Below are 14,242 nucleotides of genomic sequence, written 5' to 3' on the forward strand. Positions count from 1 at the left end.
TTTCATATTGAACTACTTTTTCTGTCAAATTTGTTGTATAACATGATGTTTTGGTGCATAATTTGTAAAATCATAACCTAATTTGATGTTTAATAGGCTTTTCCTTAATCATAGAATCATAGAATCATAGAATAGTAGAGTTGGAAGAGACCACATGGGCCATCTAGTCCAACCCCCTGCTAAGAAGCAGGAAATCGCATTCAAAGCACCCCCGACAGATGGCCATCCAGCCTCTGCTTAAAAGCCTCCAAGGAAGGAGCCTCCACCACGGCCCCGGGGAGAGAGTTCCACTGTCGAACAGCCCTCACAGTGAGGAAGTTCTTCCTGATGTTCAAGTGGAATCTCCTTTCCTGTAGTTTGAAGCCATTGTTCCGTGTCCTAGTCTGCAGGGCAGCAGAAAACAAGCTTGCTCCCTCCTCCCTATGACTTCCCTTCATGTATTTGTACATGGCTATCATGTCTCCTCTCAGCCTTCTCTTCTGCAGGCTAAACATGCCCAGCTCTTTAAGCCGCTCCTCATAGGGCTTGTTCTCTAGACCCTTAATCATTTTAGTCGCCCTCCTCTGGACGCTTTCCAGCTTGTCAACATCTCCCTTCAACTGTGGTGCCCAAAATTGGACACAGTATTCCAGGTGTGGTCTGACCAAGGCAGAATAGAGGGGGAGCATAACTTCCCTGGATCTAGACGCTATTCCCCTATTGATGCAGGCCAGAATCCCATTGGCTTTTTTAGCAGCCGCATCACATTGTTGGCTCATGTTTAACTTGTTGTCCACGAGGACTCCAAGGTCTTTTTCGCACACACTGCTGTCAAGCCAGGCGTCCCCCATTCTGTATCTTTGATTTCCATTTTTTCTGCCGAAGTGAAGTATCTTGCATTTGTCCCTGTTGAACTTCATTTTGTTAGTTTTGGCCCATCTCTCTAGTCTGTCAAGATTGTTTTGAATTCTGCTCCTGTCTTCTGGACTGTTAGCTATCCCTCCCAGTTTTGTGTCGTCTGCAAACTTGATGATCGTGCCTTCTAACCCTTCGTCTAAGTCGTTAATAAAGATGTTGAACAGAACTGGGCCCAGGACGGAGCCCTGTGGCAGTCCACTTGTCACTTCTTTCCATGATGAAGACGACGCATTGGTGAGCACCCTTTGGGTTCGTTCGCTTAGCCAATTACAGATCCACCTAACCGTAGTTTTGTCTAGCCCACATTTTACTAGTTTGTTTGCCAGAAGGTCGTGGGGGACTTTGTCGAAGGCCTTACTGAAATCCAGGTATGCTACATCCACAGCATTCCCTGTATCGACCCAACTCGTAACTCTATCGAAAAAAGAGATCAGATTAGTCTGGCATGACTTGTTTTTGGTAAATCCGTGTTGACTATTAGCAATGACCGCATTTGTTTCTAAGTGTTCGCAGACCACTTCCTTAATGATCTTTTCCAGAATTTTGCCTGGTATTGATGTGAGGCTGACCGGACGGTAATTGTTTGGGTCGTTCTTTTTTCCCTTCTTGAAGATAGGGACCACATTCGCCCTCCTCCAATCTGCTGGGACTTCTCCCGTTCTCCAAGAACTCTCGAAGATAATTGCCAGTGGTTCTGAAATAACTTCCGCTAGTTCCTTCAGTACTCTTGGGTGTAGCTGATCTGGCCCTGGGGACTTGAATTCGTTTAGAGAGCCCAAGTGTTCCTGGACAACTTGTTTCCCTATTTGGGGTTGGATTTCCCCCAATCCTTCGTCCATTCCGTGTTGCTGAGGTTGAAGATGGCTTTCTTTTTCTGAGAAGACCGAGGCAAAGAAGGCATTAAGTAGTTCTGCCTTTTCCCTGTCCCCTGTCGCCATCACCCCATCTTCTCCTTGCAATGGCCCTATCACCTCCTTTTTCTTCCTTTTTCTACCAACGTAAGCAAAAAAAGCCTTTTTTGTTGTTTTTTATGTCCCTGGCAAGCCTGAGCTCATTTTGCGCTTTAGCCTTGCGAACCTTTTCCCTACAGGTGTTGGCTATACGTTTGAATTCTTCTTTGGTGATTTCTCCTCTTTTCCACTTCTTGTGCATGTCACTTTTGAGCTTTAGCTCAGTTAGAAGTTCTTTGGACATCCATTCTGGCTTCTTTGCACTTGTCTTATTTTTCTTCTTTGTTGGCACTGTTTGCATTTGCGCCTTGAGTATTTCACTTTTGAAAAACTCCCATCCATCCTTAACTCCCTTGTTTTTTAATATCGGCGTCCATGGAATGCCGCTCAGTAATTCCTTCATTTTTACTGAGCGGCATTCCTTATTATCCAACATATCTGCTTATCCAACATTTTGCAGGCCCATTTATGTTGGATAAGTAAGAGACTACTGTATTGCATCTTCTATTCCTCATTTGTTTTTAATGTGAACATTATTAGATGTTTGGACACACTTATTCCACACATTTGAAATGGATTGTTTGATAATCCAAAAGCTTTTAAAACAAAAGGTCAAATCCTTTTACATCCCAACCCCGAAATTCTGATAAAGTTGGAAGATTATATTCTGGAAGAGGAATTAGAGAAAGTGACATTTTAGTGAGGTTACAAATGCTTTGCTAGTTTGCTTCAGTGTAATCCCTATGGAACACAATGAATATGAGTAAATCTAATGTGGAATGAAGCTGTAACATTACAGTCTCATAATCACTGAAACTTTTGATAACCCTTTAAATACTATATCAGTGCAATAAGCATATCTCGACAGCAGTGTGTGATTATTTAAATTAAGATCAACTATTGTTAGAGGAGCAAAGAAAGATATTTATTCATCAGTAATGTTTAATTAACTGTAGATAGCATTTCTAAACCATCAGATGGAACATGAGAGAACCAGATCACATTAATATATTTTATGAGTAACTCCATATGTTCGTGCCCAATGTACCTTAAGCATCCATGTCATTTTTCAGGTGTCCAAGTTTTTCCACCCTTCCTTTATATTATAAGATTCCCTTAAAGATTGCCTTGAAACTGGTAATTTATCACTTTTAAGATTCTACTTTATTGACTTGAATAAATAATATGTTTTTGGTATTACCTTTCCCCAAGGTCTTCGATTGGTGAATGGATCTCATGGATGTGAGGGCCGTGTAGAAATCAATTATAGTAATTCAGTCTCGGGGACAGTTTGTGATGACTCGTGGGACTTAAATGATGCAGATGTTGTATGCAAACAACTTGGATGTGGATATGCTGTCGGTGCTCCAGTGTCAGCATATTTTGGGCAAGGCTCTGGTCCCATCGTCCTGGATGAAGTTAGATGTAGTGGGAGTGAAGCTTACATATGGCAATGCCATAACAATGGTTGGGGAGTTCATAACTGTGGCCACAATGAAGATGCAGGTGTCATCTGTTCAGGTATTTCCCTGTTTTGTCATATGTATCTTTTAAACTTCTTTATATTCATATTGAAATACTTGATCACTCTGATATGACAGGATGCATGTTCAACATCTCCTCACTCTCCCCTTTTATTAGAACTCTTATACCAAGATTCAACCTATGAATGTGCTGAAAAATTATCTTCAGTTTACCCAACATAAGCCTTATCATCTTGGTGAAAATATGTTTCGCTCACTTTAATTAGGCTCAGACATGGAAAGGAAGGAGAGAAAGAAAACATGGGTAGAGATCATAATTAAAAAAGAAAAGGCCTGCCCACTCAGATTTCTATTACTATGCCTCCCCATCATGAAAATATTCAGTAAAAGTTTAGGTCCCAGTGACTGAGGGATCATGTGGGGAAGGTGATTTTATATATATATATATATATATATATATATATATATATATATATATAAAAATGAAATTTCTGCCTAGGACAAAACAACAAAACTACACATCCCAGAAACACTAAACTTGGCAGCACAACCCCTCATCCATGCCTCTATGTTCATACAACAAAAAGCTCCAGCTACTACAGAAAACGGCCAGGCTTTGAGACTGCAAGGCTATTCACTGCTATTCCACCTGGCCAACAAAGGATTCCCATAAGCCACAGCAACGCGTGGCCGGGCAAAGCTAGTGTGTGTGTGTGTGTGTGTGTGTGTATATATATATATATATATATATATATATATATATATATATATATATGCGCCTGATCATAAAATCTGTATGGATATATATATATATATATATATATATATATATATATATATATCCATACAGATTTTATGACCAGGCTAATGAGGGCAGAAAGAGCCAGAGTAATCATATTTATGTTTAAAGTGTATGAGAGAGGAAAACTTCCCTATTCCCTTACAAGTGCTATTCAATAATTTGGTATTATTGTTTTCTTCAGTGCTTTCATTGCTACAGGACAACTTAGTAAAGTTGGAAAAAAGATGGGTTTCTCCAATCAGTGCCCATTGGCAACAAGGCATTTATGCTTACAATGGACAACAATTTCTATGATTTTGCTAAAATGTACACTAAAAGAAGACTAAGCTTATGAGAACCTCATGAAGGGGCATCTTCCTTTTCAACTCAGTTCTGCTTCCATAAATATTCCCATCCACCCATGGCTATAGGCACATCTATACTGACCACTTAGGTCATGGAGCCCCCAGATGGCGTAGTGGACTAAGTGACTTGAAGGTTGGGTTGCTGACCTGAAAGCTGCCAGGTTCGAATCCCACCCGGGGAGAGTGCGGATGAGCTTCCTCTTTCAGCTCCAGCTCCATGCGGGGACATGAGAGAAGCCTCCCACAAGGATGGTAAAAACATCAAAAACATCCAGGCCAATTCTCTCACTCCAGAAATGACTCAAGTTGCTCCTGACACGAAAAAAAACCCAACTTAGGTCATATGGTTCCCAGACCAGCTCTTTGCCATCCAAACGCCACACAGAGCTGACTTATGGCAATGTAGGGCAAGGCCATCTTCACGCAGCCTTGCCCCATGTTAATTAAAGTTGGGGATAGTCTGAATTCTGGCACGACATTTAGACTATCTTCTGACTTTGGGCTCATCTGAATATTAGGGCTGATACTGCAATAGAAAAATCTGTGACTGTTCTCACTGCCATCCCATCTTTCTCAGACTTGGGTGACTTGGGGACATGGGATGGTGGTTAACATCCCCACCCATCCTTCATGTTGTAGTGGTCCCATTGCCTACAGTGACCTTACCCAGGGTAATATGGCAATTGGGGATGGTAGGAGGAGAGAAGGGGGTAATTCCTCTACTCGACATTCCTTCTCTCTCTTCTTCTTTGCCACAGATGTTACTGCCAATGGGTAGTACCTGTGTTATGAGTGGAGACCACCACAATGTGGAGGATGGGAAGGGACGGTAAGGTTGGCAAGGCAGAGGGGACTCCCGCCCACCTCTGCAATGTCTTACTCTCCACCCATGATAAATGAGAACAGAATGATGTTACAGAGCATTCCAGTCGTAATGGTGCAGCACAGATGGGGTTTCTATCTTAAAGAAAATCCATCCCTGCTGGAGATGAAGTTCTTTCCAAGTATGAATGAAATTAATGTGTTAAAGATCACTCTGTTTCTCTGATGTAATAAACCTTAGGGTTGTAATGATTGACCAGAAGGACCTGTATTGTTCCTGCTAGCCACCATCACAAGAAGGGCAGGGAATGGTAAGGATGGTATTCCTGTGGTGCCAAACCAGATTCGGTGGCACTGGGCAGCCAGGACTCACTCCCAATTCTGAAACAGTTGGGGAGGAGGAAGTAGATATAAACCATCCAAGGACAATGCAGTATTTGTTACGACCTCTAGGATAAGAGGTCAATGTAGATTTGCCTTTCTTCTTAAACATGAAAAATAGAAGGATTATCTTTTTAAGCAAAATATAGATGCGCTCTTTTTTTAGAGTTCTGTGACCTTCATACACTTAGTCACACGTGTGCTGCTTATCTCAACATAGAAACTGTGTGGACACTCAACAGATACTTTATAGCATAATTTAGCAGTGAATCCTGGCCATATAGATGTTTCAAATCAAACTATTAAAGTGTTCTGGGAAGTACAAATAGATTTCTTTTTTTTACATTTTCAGATGCACTTCCTACAAGCAGAGGTAAGATCCCATTTAATTAAATTAACACAGTGTATTCAATCAACTATAATGACAGTAATATTTTAAGCTATGGGGCCCATTTCAGAACAGGCTTTTGGCTATTTTCATCCCAGAGAAACAAATTATTCTTTTCTGTGACTTGCTATGATACATGGCAGGATGACCTAAAAATAAGCTGGATTTTCCTCTCTCCTTCAGAACTATAGTTCTGAATCCCCAGATGACAGCTTTCTTCTGATATAAACTTGGAAATTGTAGGTGATGATATCTTTAGAAAACTTTCTACTACTGCCTCTTTCCTGAGACAACAGGAAGTGAGAGGAAATCTACTTCTAAGAAGTAAATTTACTCTTGAAAGAGTTACCATGGGACAACGGTGTCTCCACGGAAGCTTTATCACCAATACTTGTTTCCCCAAGACATTTTTTTCAAATTCCAGTTATCACAGGGACAGAAAGTAAGGTGAAATCTTCTGAACAGAGACCAAAAAAATTAAAAAGAAGCCAAACAAACATCATAAGGGTAATAACCTGTCCCTATGCGATCCAAAGGTAAATAAAAATAAAAATTGGCTGGAGTTGCACTTTAAAATGTATGTGTTCCAACTAACATACAAATTCAACTCAAGAACAAACCTACAGAAACTATCTTGTTCATAACCCAGAGGCTGATTGTACCGCACCTGGGATGATGGTGAATCAAGAAGCATTTTCATCAATTCTATTCTGACAAAAAGACTATAGCATTTATTGATGGGAAAAATAATGCCAAGAGGGAAGGTTTGAACTTGTTTTCCTTCCCACTTAAAATAGAAAAGAGAATTTGCTGTGATAGCATCTTATGAAGGTCTCCTCTTCTATGATTTTGTAAGACAAACTTGAAGTGCCCTCTTGTGGTTGCAAAGCCAGGAAAGTAAGGATATACAGGTTGAATGTATCTCTTAACCAGAATGCTTGGGACTAGAATGTTTTAGATTTCTCAGATTTGGAAATACTATATCTTTACACTCACATGCGCACACACAATGAGCTGTCTTGGAGAAGCAACCTAGATCTAAATAGGAATTTCAGTTATGTTGTATGCATATGCTGAAGTTAATTTCATGCAATATTTAAAATTAATTTTCTGCATGAAACACAGTTTGCATACTTTGAAACACTAGAAATAAAAGGTTTTATTCTCTCAGTCACCTCCTGTGGATAATTTTGGATTTTAGTGGATATTTGTAATTCCAGATAAGGGATGCTCAACCTGTCATTTTTGGTTTCTAACTATTGCATTCTCTTTTCCTCATTTTTTAAACAATGTGAACATTATTAGATGTTTGGACACACTTATTCCACACATTTGAAATGGAATGTTTGGTAATCCAAAAGTTTTTAAAAACAATAGATGACCATAGACGGAGAGCAATGCAAAGTTAAATCCTTTTGCATCCCAACCCCAAAACTCTTATAAAGTTGAAACATTACATTACGGAAGAGGATTAAGAAGCAGTTACCTTTTTAAAATGAGCTTACAAATCCTTTACTAGTTTGGTTCAGTGTAATCCCTATGGAACACAGTAAGCCGCCCCGAGTCCCTCCGGGGAGATGGGGCGGGATATAAGAATAAAATTATTTATTATTATTATTATTATTATTATTATTATTATTATTATTATTATTATTATTATTATATGAGAAAATCTAATCTGGAATTAAAATGTAACATTACAGTCTCGTCATCATTGAAACTTCTGATAATCCTCTTAATACTGTATCGGTGCAATAAGCATATTTTGACAGAAGTGTACCATTATTTATATTGTTAAGATCAACAATTGTTAGAGGAACAAGGAGAGATATTTGTTCATCAGTAATATTTAATTAACTGTTGATTGCATTTCTAAATAATCAGATCCCATTAGAGAACCAGATCCCATTAATATATTTTAAGAGGAACTCCAGATGTTCATGCACAATATACCTTAAGCATCCATGTCATTTTTAAGGTGTCTAGGTTTGTTCACCCTTCCTTTATATTATAAGATTCTCTTAAATATTCCCTTAAAATTGGTAATTTATCATTTTTAAGATTCTACTTTATTGACTTGAATAAACAATATGTTTTTGATATTACTTTTCCCAAAGGTCTTCAATTGGTGAATGGATCCCATGGATGTGAGGGTCGTGTAGAAATCAATTATAGTAATTCAGTCTGGGGGACAGTTTGTGATGATTCATGGGACTTAAATGATGCAGATGTTGTATGCAGACAACTTGGATGTGGATATGCTCTCAGTGCTCCAGGGTCAGCATATTTTGGGCAAGGCTCTGGTCTCATCGTCCTGGATGACGTTAGATGTAGTGGGAGTGAAGCTTACCTATGGCAATGCCGTAACAATGGTTGGGGAGTTCATAACTGTGGCCACAATGAAGATGCAAGTGTCATCTGTTCAGGTATTTCCCAATTTTGTCATATGTATCTTTTACACTTCTTTATTTTATATTGAAATATTTGATTACTTTGGTATGACAGGATGCACTCTGCCCTTTTATTAGAACTCTTATACCAACACTCAACCTATGAATATGCTGAAAAATTATCTTCAATTTACCAAACATCATCCTCATGATCTTAGTGAAATTATATACAGTGTTCCCTCACTACTTTGTGGTTCACTTTTCAATAAACTCTAAAAAAATATTATAAAATCTAAAAAGTTACAATTTACAGCCCAAGGAAGGGAGGAAAGAGAAGCGAGAGAAAAGAAGCCCAAGCGGCAATGGGAGGAGAAGGAGGAGATTTATCAACACACGATTGGTTGATAAAGACTTAAAATAATGTATAACTATAATGTATAATGTATAAATATTAAAATAAATATAGTGTCCCTACTTTGCAGATTTTCACTTATTGCGTGTGGTTCTGGAACGTAACCTCCGCGATAAGTGAGGGAACATTGTATATCAATACAAAGGCAAAGATATAGATTTTATGATCATGCTAATGAGGGCAAAAAGAGTCAGAGTAATCATAATTATGAAGAAAATATAAAGGAGGAAACGCTTCCCTATTCCTTTAGAAGTGTTATTCCATAATTTGGTTTTATTGTTTTCTGCAGTGCTTTCATTGCTACAGGACAGCTTAGTAAAGTTGGAAAAAAGATGTGCTTCTCCAATCAGTGCCCATTGGCAACAAGGCATTTCTGCTTACAATGGACAGCAATTTCCATCTTTTTGCTAAAATGTACACTAAAAAGATCTTGGAGTCCTTGTGGACAACAAGTTAAACATGAGCCAACAATGTGATGCGGCTGCTAAAAAGCCAATGGGATTTTGGCCTGCATCAATAGGGGTATAGTGTCTAGATCCAGGGAAGTCATGCTCCCCCTCTATTCCGCCTTGGTCAGACCATACCTTGAATATTGTGTCCAGTTCTGGGCACTGCAATTGAAGGGAGATGTTGACAAGCTGGAATGTGTCCAGAGGAGGGTGACTAAAATGATCAAGGGTCTGGAGAACAAACCTTTGAGGAGCGGCTTAAAGACCTAGGCATGTTTAGCCTGCAGAAGAGAAGGCTGAGAGGAGACATGATAGCTATGTATAAATATGTGAGGGGAAGTCATAGGGAGGAGGGAGCAAGATTGTTTTCTGCTGCCCTGGAGACTATGACGCGGAACAATGGCTTCAAACTACAGGAAAGGAGATTCCACCTGAACATCAGGAAGAACTTCCTCACTGTGAGAGCTGTTCAGCAGTGGAACTCTCTTCCCCGGACTGTGGTGGAGGCTCGTTCTTTGGAAGCTTTTAAGCAGAGGCTGGATGGCCATCTGTCAGGGGTGCTTTGAATGCAATTTCCTGCTTCTTGGCAGGGGGTTGGACTGGATGGCCCATGAGGTCTCTTCCAACTCTACTATTCTATGATTCTATGATACACTAAAAAGAAAGATTAACATTATGAAAACCTCAATAATAGGTGCCTTCCTTTTCAACTCAGCTTCCACAGACATTACCATCCAACCATGGCTATGGGCACATCTACACTGACCACTTAGGTCAGATGGTTGCCAGATCAGCTCTGTGGCATCTAAATGCTGCACAGAGTTGATTTAGGACAATGCAGGGCAAGGCCACCTTCATGCAGCCTTGTCCCATGTTAATTAAAATTGGGGGACAGTTCGAATTCTGGTACAACATCAAGACTATCCCCTGACTTTGGGATCATCTGAACATTTGGGCTGATACTGCTATATAACCATCTGCAACTGTTCTCACTGCCATCCCATCTTCCTTGGGCTTGGGTGACCTGGGAACATGGGATGGCGGTTAACACATCAATTCATCCTCTATGTTGTGGTGGTCCCATTGTCTACAGTGACATCACCCATGGTAATATGGCAACGGGGGACAGGAGGAGAAAAGAAGGGGGTAATTCCTCTCCTCCACATTCCTACTCCCGTCCTTCTTTGCTCCATTTCCATGGCAGATATTACATCTAATGAGTAGTACCCATGTTCTGACTGGAGACCACCACAATGTGGAGGATGGGAAGGGGCAGTAAGGTTGGCAGGGCAGAGGGAACTCCCGCACACCTGAGCAATGTGTTTCTCTCCACCCATGAAAAACCATGCTGGAGTTGAAATTCTTTCTAGGAGTCTATGAAATTAGTATTGTAAGTATCACTCCGAAATCCTTGGGGTTGTAATGACCGATGAAAAGGACCCATATTGTTCCTGCTGGGCACCATCACAAGAAGGGCAGAGAATGGTAAGGGTGGTCATCCTGTGGTGCCGAATCAGATTCAGTGGCACTGGGCAGCCAGGACTCACTCCCAACTCTGAAACAGCTGGGGAGGAGGAAGTAGATATAAACCATCCAAGGGCAATGCATTATTTGTTATGACCTCAGGGATAAGAGGTCAATGTAGATCTGCCCTTGGGTGCACTTATATTTGCTTACAAAGAAGGATTATCTTTCTAAGCAAAATATAGGTGTGCACTTTTCTTTTTGCAATTGTGTGACCTTCATACACTTAGTCACAAGTGTGCTGTTTATCCCAACATAGAAACTGTGTGGACATCCAACAGATACTGGATTGCATAATTTGGCAATGAATTCTGGCAAAATAGATATTTCAAATCAAACCATTAAAGTGTTCAGAGAAGTACAAATGGATTTCATTTTTTCATTTTTCAGGTGCACTTTCTACAACCAGAGGTAAGTTCCCATTTAATGAAATTGACACAGTTAATTCAGTCAATGGGGCCTCCGGTGGCACAGTGTGTTAAAGCGCTGAGCTGCTGAACTTGCGGACCAAAAGGTCACAGGTTCAAGTCCGGGGAGCGGAATGAGCACCTGCTGTTAGCCCCAGCTTCTGCCAACCTAACAGTTCGAAAACATGCAAAATGTGAGTAGATCAATAGCTCTGGTGGGAAGGTAACGGCGCTCCATGCAGTCATGCCGGCCACATGACCTTGGAGGTGTCTACGGACAACACCGGCTCTTTAGTTTAGAAATGGAGATGAGCACCAACTCCCAGAGTGGGAAACGACTGGACTTAATGTCAGGGGAAAACCTTTAAATTAACCTAATTAAATCAAATATAGTGACAGTAATATTTTAGTTTATGTGGCCCAATTCAGAACAGGCTTTCATCCATTTTCATCCCAAAGAAACAAATTATTCTCCTCTGTGACTTGCTTTGATACATGACAACATGACCTAAGAACAAGCAGGGTTTTCTTTTCTCCTTAAGAACTATAGTTCATATCAGAGGGAACTATAGTTCTGAATCCCCAGGTGAAAGCTTCCCTCTGATATGAACTTGGAAATTGTAGGTGAGGATATCTACTACTTTCTACTTTCTACTCCTGTCTCTTTCCTTCTTTTTAACATATGGTGCATTATATATATGCACATACATTTAAACATATATCTGTTGGAAATAATCATATTTTAACATATATTTTGTGTTGTATTTTCAGAGCCTTCTCGTTCAACACCTGCAGGTAACTGGGACATGTTTTTAATAGATATGAATTTGAATGAATTATAAGCTTAACTTTAAAAAAATAGATGGATCATATTTTCACAAATAATATTGAAGATGTATGATATGAATTTCAAATTGAATGTAAGTCAAGGTTATGCTTTCCCATTTAGCTGCAATTTTCTTTAGTATCATTCCATCAGTGTTTTCCTTCTCTACATATTCGACCTATATTGCTGGCCAGAAGCATCTGTGTGTATGTGTATGAGAGTTTGAATAGACATAATATTGAGGAAGGAAAATCTTTCATCCTAATTCCATTCTCCCTAATGTGTCTGAGGAAAGCACACTCAAATTATAGCCATTAGTTTACATATTTTCTTAGGACATAGTTGAGTCATCTGGGTGCCATTTATTGGCCCCATCTACACTGTCATATAATGCAGTTTATCTGCATTGAACTGCATTATATGGCAGTGTGGTCTGGTATAATCCAGTTCAATGCAGCTAAACTGCATTCTGAAATTGCATTATATGGCAGTGTAAATGTGGCCATTGTTTGAGTTCTGCAGCAGTAATGGTTTAAAAAGCCATTTACAGATGGCTTTGCTGAAGGTATATTAATGATTTCTCTTCATAGAACTGCCAGTTGAAACCACTGTGTCTTTCTTAATCTTTTACTTTACAGGAAATTACTCTTGTGGTGGTGAACTTCCAATTCCATCAGGGTACTTCAGTTCTCCCTTCTATCCTGGATATTATCCAAACAACCTAAATTGTACATGGACAATTAGAACTTGGAACAATTACCGCATCAACCTCACATTTTCAAGCATTCAGTAAGTAGTAAGCAAAAAATACTTTAAAATGTCAGCTCTTTTAAATGAAAAAACAAAAATGTGTTGTATTTCCTATTTCTTGAACAATACACAAAAAGCCCCTACCAACAAGAGAAAAGTGGTTTCACATTTTAGGCACACAAAAGGTGCTAACAATCTTAGAGAATATATTATGCCATTATATTGTTCTATTTCCCATTACGGCATAATTTTAGGTCTTACTAGAGGGGCAGAGCAATTGGCAGGAAGCATTTTTCTTTTTTCTTTTTCTTTTTACTTGCCTTTATATCAGTGGTTCGTAACCTGTGGTCCGTGGACTACAAGTGGTCCCCAAGAACTAAAATATGGTCCGCGGCCTCACCATCACTACACCATTGCAACAAGAGTGACTGGTCTCACAAAACCCTCTTATAGTCCTGAGGGATGTCAGGAGGGGAGAGGCTGATTATCCATGATATGCATGACAACAAGCCTCCTGACTGCTGCCTCTCCTCCTCCTCCGTCCCTCTGAACGGAGCCATTCCATGGAAAAAGAGGTACCTTGGTGTCTTCATTTTTAGGCATGTTCCTGGGGTTATTTGGGGTACTGATTCAGAAAATTGCATTGGATAGACTACATCAGCTCTAGATTATTAAATATGGTTTTCCGGCAGTGAGTAGGTGGCAACTACTGGATGACATATGTTCTGTATCAGAAACTAGAGCTGATGTGTCTATCCAGTGCAATCCAGTGCAATCTTCTGAACCAGCACCCCAAATAACCAAATCGAAACTACTGATTAGTACCCTTTTGGTACTAATGTTGGAGAGTGGTCCCTGGTCAAGTGGTCCCTGGTCAAAAAAAGATTGGGAACCACTGCTTTACATCCCAAACAGCTATCTTCACTGCTTTGAGGTTACTCAGAAAATAGCTGATCCAGCCTCTATTCCACCTAGAAATATTGATAAAAGGACTATGATGGGTGCATATGGGATTATCTTTTTTCTTTACAGACCTGACAGTCTCAGTTGCAGCTGCTAGAGACTCTTGTTTACATTGTGATCATATATGTTGATATCCCCAGCACCCAATGCCTTGAAGACAATGTCAATTGAGATCACAGAGATCACAGCTTCCACAGATTGTTCAGGATGATGGCAATCAAAAGATTATCCCGTTCCATATTTGTCGAGGCAAATCTATGAGAACTTTGCTCCCCAAATCTCTCCCCACCTTGTTTGGGCTTAGTGTTTCTGCAAGAAGTAATGTTGACTCCAGATAGCCATTTTAATATTTAAAATTTTTAAAAATTTAAAATCATGTCTTTTAATCATGATTTTTGTTAATATTAAAGCTATTACAATTGAATATCTTTTAAAAATTTCCTAACTGTGCTA

General features: G+C 39.7%; 1 protein-coding gene across 1 annotated transcript in view; it reads left to right on the forward strand.

Moving 5' to 3' along the window:
- dmbt1 (deleted in malignant brain tumors 1) overlaps positions 1 to 14,242 on the forward strand; it is a 279,374-nt gene that overhangs the window by 11,736 nt on the left and 253,396 nt on the right. The window contains exons 5-10 of the mRNA XM_062976978.1: positions 3,060 to 3,443; positions 6,033 to 6,053; positions 8,186 to 8,494; positions 11,234 to 11,254; positions 12,022 to 12,045; positions 12,715 to 12,865. Coding sequence (XP_062833048.1) covers positions 3,060 to 3,443; positions 6,033 to 6,053; positions 8,186 to 8,494; positions 11,234 to 11,254; positions 12,022 to 12,045; positions 12,715 to 12,865 — 910 coding nt within the window. The remainder of the gene's footprint in view (positions 1 to 3,059; positions 3,444 to 6,032; positions 6,054 to 8,185; positions 8,495 to 11,233; positions 11,255 to 12,021; positions 12,046 to 12,714; positions 12,866 to 14,242) is intronic.

Source organism: Anolis carolinensis, chromosome 3, assembly GCF_035594765.1.
Source record: "Anolis carolinensis isolate JA03-04 chromosome 3, rAnoCar3.1.pri, whole genome shotgun sequence".
Taxonomy (NCBI): Eukaryota; Metazoa; Chordata; class Lepidosauria; order Squamata; family Dactyloidae; genus Anolis; species Anolis carolinensis.